The sequence below is a fragment of the Schistocerca serialis genome, chromosome 2 (assembly GCF_023864345.2).
Source record: "Schistocerca serialis cubense isolate TAMUIC-IGC-003099 chromosome 2, iqSchSeri2.2, whole genome shotgun sequence".
Classification (NCBI taxonomy): Eukaryota; Metazoa; Arthropoda; class Insecta; order Orthoptera; family Acrididae; genus Schistocerca; species Schistocerca serialis.
In genome coordinates this window covers 134,172,287-134,181,769 of record NC_064639.1, presented here as the reverse complement: position 1 = coordinate 134,181,769, position 9,483 = coordinate 134,172,287, and the positions used below count along the sequence as shown (strand labels likewise).

The 9,483-nt window shown below is 44.4% G+C and overlaps 1 protein-coding gene across 1 annotated transcript in view; it reads left to right on the top strand.

The window, feature by feature from the left end:
* The first annotated feature begins 4,405 nt into the window (after positions 1-4,405).
* LOC126456842 (hexamerin-like) overlaps positions 4,406-9,483 on the top strand; it is a 49,455-nt gene continuing 44,377 nt past the window's right edge. Inside the window, exon 1 of the mRNA XM_050092655.1 lies at positions 4,406-4,523. Within this exon, the coding sequence (XP_049948612.1) occupies positions 4,442-4,523 (82 nt within the window). The 5' untranslated portion in view covers positions 4,406-4,441. The remainder of the gene's footprint in view (positions 4,524-9,483) is intronic.

The following is a 9,483-nucleotide window of genomic DNA, read 5'->3' as shown; positions in this document are numbered from 1 at the left end:
ACGTTTCATATCCACTTTAAATGGCATATAAGGCACCTTACGCGACATTTGAAGTGTATTTGCACTGCGATGACAAACGTTCATAAATCTCTCTATGTCCTTCTTTTCAGAGATGGTTGCGGGATCTCGGCTGTTCAGAACAGAATGTCAAACCAAATACCTTTTATGCGTCTAATTTCCAAACTGTTATTTTACTGTGCTATCAATAAATAAACAGTTTGGAAATTCTGTTGTAAACGCTTGCAATGTACTGAGTTTTATCCGCTTGACATATTGTGCTTGAGGTTCAGTAGAATGAACATGTTTTACAACAAAAAGATGTAAAAGACCTGAAGATGACAGCAATGACTGTTGATACCGGTGGTCTTAAATAAAAAAAAATTACGCGGTCTTGGCTTTTGAATGGTTTTTAACAATTAAAACAGATCGCCCTTCAATACGCTGAAAATGAGGAAACTCATAAATGTGTAGACAAGAAGAATAAATATGTAGAATGTTAATACCGTTTGTTTCATTTAAAAACCTTTAAAAGTTTTCACACAAAAAATCGGAGGCATTACTTTTCAGCACGCCCTCATATAAAAGTAATATTTTTCACATTCGCAGATTTCATTAATTTAAGATATAGACTGCCCACCAGTCGTACGAGGGCTATTCGGAAAGTAAAGTTCGATCGATCATGAAATGGGAACCAAACTGAAAAATCCGGAGAAGCTTTGCATAGATGTGTTGGACAGTGTCTCTAGTATACCTGTCAATCGCGCCACGCCTCTCTTCTCAGTTCTGAGCACGTGAAGATGCTTAGGAAATACTGTCTCCCCCAAGTATGAGTGCCTGTGAGAGATTTCCCCTGATTCCATGCAGCTCACACAATGTAACTACAGGCATTTCCTTCTTCATCACAATTCTCGGCCGCACACTGCAGGGGCAATGACGATGCCGCTACAGCGATTTCGATGGAAAGTGTTTGATCCTCAACTAGGACTAGGCTCCCCCTGATTTTCACCTCTGCTCACAAGAACCGCTGGCTATGAAGACAACAGTCTGGTACAGACAACAAGCTGCAGATTAGAGTAGATGCTGCTGCTGATGATGATGATGATGATGTTTGGTTTGTGAGGCGCTCAACTGCGCGGTTATCAGCCCCCGTACAAATTCCCAGCCTTTGCTCATTCCAAACTCGCCATGTTTATGAATGATAATGATGTGATGAGGACAACACAAACACCCAGTCATCTCGAGGCAGGTGAAAATCCCTGACCCCGTCGGGAATCGAGCCCGGGACCCCGTGCTCGGGAAGCGAGAATCCGACCGCAAGACCACGAGCTGCGGACAGATTAGCGTAGAGAATATGCGGAAAACACAGGCGGCTGCCTTCTATAAAGAGGGTATTGGAAAGCTGGTACAACGCTACGACAAATGTCTTAGTCGGAATGGCGACTATGTAGAAAATGAACTTGAAGTTGCAGATAGCAAGACATGTTCATTGGCTTTACCGACCTATAAACAGCGTTCGATAATGTAAAATGGTGCGAGATGTTCGACATTTTGAGAAAAATAGGAGTTATCTGTAGGGAAAGACGGATAATATACAATATATACAAGAGCCAAGAAGGAACAATAGGAGTAGAAGACCAAGAACGAAATACTCGGATTAAAAAGGGCGGAATGTAAGTGTGTAGACTTTCGCCCCGACCGTTCAATCCATGACGGAATTAAAAGAAAGGTTCAAGAGTGGGGTTAATCTCAAGGCGAAAGTATATCAATGACATGATTCACTGATAGCACTGCTGTTGAGTGAAAATGAAGAAGAATTACATAATCTACGGAATGGGATGGTCTAATGAGCACAGAATACAGATTGAGAGTAAATAGAAGAACTACGAAAATAATGAGAGGTAGCAGAAGTGATAACAGCTATTAACTTAACATCAGGATTGGTGATCACAAAGTACATGAAGTTAAGGAATTTGCGACTTAGGTAGCAAAATGGGCCATGGGGACGGAGCAAGGAGGAAATCAAAAGCAGACCAGCACTGCCGAAAAGGGTATACCAGGCAAGGAGAAGTCTACTAGCATCAAACATAGTCCTTAATTTGGGGAAGAAATGGTTGAGAATGTAGCTTTGGAGCACAGAATTGTATGGCACTGAGACATGGACTGTGGGAAAACCAGAACAGAAGAGAATAGAAACATTTGAAATGTGGTGCTATAGAAGAATGTTCACAATTGGGTGGACTTATAAGGTAAGGAATGAAGAATCGGAGAGGAAAGAAATATGTGGGAAACACTGACAAGCAGAAAGGACAGGATGATAGGACTTGTTTAAGACATCAGGGAATGACTTCCATCGTACCAGAGGGAGTTGTGGAGGGCAAAAACTCTAGAGGAAGACACAGATTGGAATACATCCAGCAAATAATTGAGACGTAGGTTGCAAATGCTATTCGGAGATGAAGAGGTTTGCACAGAAGAGAAATTCGTGGCGGGTCACATCAGACCATCAGGAGACTGCTGAAGAGAAAAATAAATGTGTTAAGATGTAGATTGTTGATTACTCGTATTTGGTTTGTCGGTGTTTTGCTGTGTATCTGGACATGGTCCTCATGGGTGACCGAAACAGGTAGTGTAAGGACTACCGGTGTGAATCATATTGTGTCCGGTTCTGTGTAACGGAGCTTCCAGCCAGGATAAATACACTACTGGCCATTAAAATTGCTACACCAAGAAGAAATGCAGATCATAAACGGGTATTCATTGGACAAATATATTATACTAGAACTGACATGTGATTACATTTTCACCCAATTACGGTGCATAGATCCTGAGAAATCAGAACCGAGAACAACCACCTCTCGCCGTAATAACGGCCTTGATACGCCTGGGCATTGAGTCAAACAGAGCTTGGATGGCGTGCCCATGCAGCTTCAACACGATACCACAGTTCATCCATAGTAGTGACTGGCGTATTGTGACGAGCCAGTTGCTCGGCCACCATTGACCAGACTTTTCAGTTGGTGAGAAATGTGGAGAATGTGCTGGCCAGGGCAGCAGTCGAACATTTTATGTATCCAGAAAGGCCCGTACAGAACCTACAACATGCGGTCGTGTATTATCCTGCTGAATTGTAGGATTTCGTAGGGATCGAATGAAGGGTAGAGCCACGGGTCGTAACACATCTGAAATGTAACGTCCACTGATCAAAGTGCCGTCAATGCGAACAAGAGATGACCGAGACGTGTAACCAATGGCACCCCATACCACCACGCCTGGTGATACGCCAGTATGGCGATGACGAATACACGCTTCCAATGTGCGTTCACCGCGGTGTCGCCAAACACGGATGCGACCATCATGATGCTGTAAACAGAACATGAATTCATCCGAAAAAATGACGTTTTGCCATTCGTGCACCCAGGTTCGTCGTTGAGTACACCATCGCAGGCGCTCCTGTCTGTGATGCAGCGTCAAGGGTAACACAGCCATGGTCTCCGAGCTGATAGTCCATGCTGCTGCAAACGTCATCGAACTGTTAGTGCAGATGGTTATTGTCTTGCAAATGTCCCCATCTGTTGACTCAGGGATCGAGACGTGGTTGCGCGATCCGTTACAGCCATGTCGATAAGATGCCTGTCATCTCGACTGCTAGTGATACGAGGCCGTTGGAATCTAGCACGGCGTTCCGTATTACCCTCGTGAACCCACCGATTCCATATTCTGCTAACAGTCATTGGATGTCGACCAAAGCGAGCAGCAATGTCGCGATACGATAAACCGCAATAGCGATAGGCTACAATCCGACATTTATCAAAGTCGGAAACGTGATGGTACGCATTTCTCCTCCTTAAACGAGGCGTCACAACAACGTCTGACCAGGCAACGTCGGTCAACTTCTGTTTGTGTATGAGAAATCGGTTGGAAACGATCCTCTTGTCAGCACGTTGTAGGTGTCGCCATCGGCACCCACCTTGTGTGGATGCTCTGAAATGCTAATCATTTGCATATCACAGCATCTTCTTCCTGTCGGTTAAATTTCGCATCTGTAGCACGTCATCTTCGTGGTGTAGCAATTTTAATGGGCAGTAGCGTATAACCAAACGAACAGCGTTCGTGAAACATTGGTAGCGTCCTCGTGCCGTAGCACAGCGTGGAAGGCGAATTAAGCCGAGAAGGGCGACAGATGCAGTGGGCAGGAGACGGAGGGTGGTCCCTCGGCGACAGCCCAGCTGTGCCGGCTGCTGGCCGGGTCAGCGACCGCACGCCGTGCGGCGGCATGGCCGACGCCTCGAGCCGGTCCGGGCAGCGCTGGTGCTGGGCGCGTGAGGGGAAGGCCCCCAGGTGACACGCGCGACCCCGCTCCCGCAGATAGCGACACGGGCGGCTATAAGAGCGGGCCGCGCCGCCTCCGCGCCAGGACTCGCACTCCAGCCCTCCAGGAGACATGAGGACCGCCGCCGCCTTGGCTCTGCTCGCTCTAGCGGCCGCCGTCGCAGCCGTGCCCGCTCGGCTGGTCGCCAAAGAGGGTGAGTCTGTCGCTAGTAACACAACTGTTTTCGAACTTCCGGCACACTGGAGTAGCTTCGGTCAGCAGCTTCTGTTAACCAGTAGAACAAAACTTTAATCCAAGTTGCAAATTTTTACTTTTTATTCATGACTACTTTCGGCCCGAGAACCATTTTCAAATCATCATAACAAAACGGAAAACTTCCGAAGATTTCAGAAATGCACTATGAACATAACGTACATTTACCTGTATGCACTGTAAATGCTCATTGCACATTTTGACATCATCGGAAAGGCCATTTTCGACTTTATTATCTACATCTACATCTACATGATTACTCTGCAATTCACATTTAAGTGCTTGGCAGAGGGTTCATCGAACCACAATCATACTATCTCTCTACCATTCCACTCCCGATCAGCGCGCGGGAAAAACGAACACCTAAACCTTTCTGTTCGAGCTCTGATTTCTCTTATTTTATTTTGATGATCATTCCTACCTATGTAGGTTGGGCTCAACAAAATATTTTCGCATTCGGAAGAGAAAGTTGGTGACTGAAATTTCATAAATAGATCTCGCCGCGACGAAAAACGTCTTTGCTTGAATGACTTCCATCAACTCGCGTATCATATCTGCCACACTCTCTCCCCTATTACGTGATAATACAAAACGACCTGCCCTTTTCTGCACCCTTTCGATGTCCTCCGTCAATCCCACCTGGTAAGGATCCCACACCGCGCAGCAATATGCTAACAGAGGACGAACGAGTGTAGTGTAAGCTGTCTCTTTAGTGGACTTGTTGCGTCATCTAAGTGTCCTGCCAATGAAACGCAACCTTTGGCTCGCCTTCCGCACAATATTATCTATGTGGTCTTTCCAACTGAAGTTGTTCGTAATTTTAACACCCAGGTACTTAGTTGAATTGACAGCCTTGAGAATTGTACTATTTATCGAGTAATCGAATTCCAACGGATTTCTTTTGGAACTCATGTGGATCACCTCACACTTTTCGTTATTTAACGTCAACTGCCACCTGCCACACCATACAGCAATCATTTCTAAATCGCTTTGCAACTGATACTGGTCTTCGGATGACCTTACTAGACGGTAAATTACAGCATCATCTGCGAACAATCTAAGAGAACTGCTCAGATTGTCACCCAGGTCATTTATATAGATCAGAAACAGCAGAGGTCCCAGGACGCTTCCCTGGGGAACAACTGATATCACTTCAGTGTTACTCGATGATTTGCCGTCTATTACTACGAACTGCGACCTTCCTGACGGGAAATCACGAATCCAGTCGCACAACTGAAACAATATCCCATAGACCCGCATCTTGATTAGAAGTCACTTGTGAGGAACGGTGTCAAAAGCTTTCCGGAAATCTAGAAATACGGAATCAACTTGAGATCCCCTGTCGATAGCGGCCATTACTTCGTGCGAATAAAGAGCTAGCTGCGTTGCACAAGAACGATGTTTTCTGAAACCATGCTGTTTCCGTATCAATATATCGTTCCCTTCGAGGTGATTCATAACGTTTGATGCTTAGAAAAGGGTCTCGGCCCGAAGCTAGTTATCGAATGAATGAGAAGTAGAAATTTGCAACTAGCACTGGTTTTTCCTTCTACTGACAAGTGTTTTCGTACGGACTTCATATGCTTCTAGAGTAAAGGGCGAACAAAGACCAGATGTCAGCAAAGTACCAGTGGATTTCTATTGATAGTTCCAAAGTTTTATGCTAATTACTTCCTTCTAATACTCTTTGTACGCTGTGCGTTCCTCCCAGTCCCTATTCTACTGTACTAGAGTCTCATAATCGTAAACCATTAAAGTAGTGCTTCCAGGTGACCTGCCAAGTTATTGTTTCCTTTTTATGCACAATTATTCGACGTATAAATAACTCAAAAGCCAAGATCGATTAAACACTGTTTACTAGATGACCGGTTTCAACACACTAAAGGTGCCATCATCGGATCTGTGAAGATATAACATGACAGGTTTGAGGGAGGGCTTACATGACTTACACTATATACGTTACTACTAGTACAGCACCACACACCTGAATGTACCTTAACATGCATAAATCATTTGGATATAACGATACACGAGGCAGGCCAGCAGATTTAAAAGCATTGTCGCATAAATATGGTTACTTCGGTTTTATATATCTGATGGAATAGTATGACCGTGAGAGCAGTTGTTTTTTAATTTTTATTTCTGCGACAATGATTTTATATCAGCTGGTCTGTGTCATGTATCGTTATATCCAAATTATTTATGCATGTTAAGCTACAGTCAGGTATGTTGTGCTGTACTAATAGTAACGTATATAGTGTAACTTATGTACGCCCTCCCTCAGACCTGTCATGTTATATCTTCACAGATCCGATAATGGTACCTTTAGTGTGTTGAAACCGGTCATCTAGTAAACAGTGTTTAAGCGATCTTGGCTTTTGAATTATTTATACAACAGAGTGATCGCCCCACAACACACTATGTGTTCACTGCAAAATCATTCAACGACCGACCCAGGCGCTGCCCGTTCTGCCGTTACGTGAACTCGCTGCCTAGATCCCATTGCCCAGCGAGCGGGCATACCATGGTTCGACTCAAGCCCATAATAAGGTCGAAAGATCAATTTAGGATTATCCCTTCCGTCATGTGTGTAAGTGGAATGAATATGATTTCAGAACCAGAATTGGCGACTTATAATCTTGGACTGATTGGTTCTAGGTTATCTTGCTGATATTGTCGTCTAGGCAGGATATCAGCTGGTAGGGAGAGGAGGCTGATCTGCTGAAAGAGGGGCTTTAGTATGGATATAAGGAAGATGGGCAGAATATTATTATCGTGAATACTATGATTTATTACATATCATGGAGAACAGGTTATGATTCGTACAGCTTCACTTTGAGTGATTTGAATTCAATGGAAGTTTCTATCCGAGGTAGTGCCCCAGGATTCCGACCCGTAGGTTGACTCGTAAGCCATGTTTTTTACCAGAGCATAAATTTGGTATGTATTGCTAATCCACGTCCTTTCAGCACTGGCTTGAGTTGAAGGAGGCGATCGGATGCTATTGTGGACTGACGTTTGACATGCGGTTTCTAAAAAAAAAAAAAATGGTTCAAATGGCTCTAAGCACTATGGGACTTAACATCTGAGATCATCTGTCCCCTAGACTTAGAACTACTTAAACCGAGCTAACCTAAGAACTTCACACACATCCATGCCCGAGGCAGGATTCGATCCTGCGACCGTAGCAGCAGCGCGGTTCCGGACTGAAGCGCATAGAACCATTCGGCTGCGGTTTCCACGTAAGATGCGTGTCGAGTATGTGACGGTACTTTTCCAGGGAAGTGGGTTATTGTCCAATTAGATTTACCGCACTTGTTGACATTGTTGATATATGAATTTGAAAGCCTTTGTTTTAGTAGGACTTTTTTTTATTTAAAAGTTGCACCGCTGTGTGTTCTTTTCTAGCTGTCGAATCGGATTCGACGCGATATATTTGAGATTGTTTTGTGAGTTGAATATCGCGCTATCATGTCCAAATAATGCTACTTGATTGTTTGGTCTGGTTGGAATATCGTTAATATGATACAGGATAGGGGCTAGCAGGAAGCCATGCGGAACTGCGGCTTCTATTCTTTTTAGGATACTTTTGAATTTATGTACCTGAACGTAAAATTTAGGGGTTGATAGAAATATTGATACGTTTTGGCTTACGTGCAGCACACATCCATGACTGTAGCATTTGTGTAGCAATCCGCTATGCAATTCGATGTCTTTTTCTATATATAGTAATTCTAGACCCGTACTCTCTCTATCGGTTATTGCTATGGAATGATCGGAAAACAAATTTTTCAGGACTGCTTATATTAGTGTCTTGAAGAAAGGATGGAAGAAAGCTCAGGATAGTTTTTTCGAGAATTTTGCTTAGGAAATTTAAAAGAGCTATCGGTCTATCATTCCGAGGAAATACAGTATCTTCGTAAGTTTTGTCGGTGAAAAAAATGTTCAAATGTGTGTGAATTCCTAAGGGACCAAACTGCTGAGGTCATCGATTACTAGACTTACACACTACTGAAACAAACATATGCTAAGAACAACACACACACACCGATGTCCGAGGGAGGACTCGAGCCTCCGGCGGGAGGGGCCTCGCAGTCCGTGACATGGCGCCTCAAACCACGCGGCCACTCCGCGCTGCAGGTCGGGGAAAGCAGTTTAACTTAAGAATTGAAAATGCTGCTGAGATAGTTTGCTCCTATTGGATGGAAGTTGCTTTAAGTGGAGTGACTGAATGCCATCCGGGCCTGGAGACTGTGTGCTGCAGTGTCTTTTAATAATGCAGATGTCTCCGTCTGGCGATGCTACTTGTAGACGAGTTCGATCCCACCTCCCTTCACCCTTTGTTTTTCAGAGCTCGCGCTGACATTTTGCAGAAAATAAATTCTGACAGCGATTTGCTGCTCTGGTGGATATAATGGCCAGCGAGAATTTAATAAACTGTGTGCCGCACCCCAAACGTTACTAAACACGTTGCCGCCGGCGTGTACCACGAGTGGATCGCGCTACATCATCCCATAGGGCGGCGTGTACCGCCGGTGGCTCACCCTCAACTCTACAACTTATACTACCAGCAACGCAGTAAAGTATGGTGTGTTATCTATCAGCCAGTTGCAAAGAACGTTGTGAATACAATGTTGTGTAACACTTCAGCGAGAGAGCTTTCTGAATAAATGAAGTATCTCAGATTAATTTAATGAACAATTATTTTATGTGATATGTCGTTGTTTTAAAAAGAACAGACTCATGCAACTTTCAAAATAGTATCCTAGGACGTTTGAACGCGCTCGCTGCCCCACGGCGAGTAAAAGGAAACGCAGCGCCTCCAGATGAAGGAAACCATGCATATATGCGTCGCCCTACAGCGAGAAACACAATTCTCAGCGCCAGCGTGAACGTGTAAA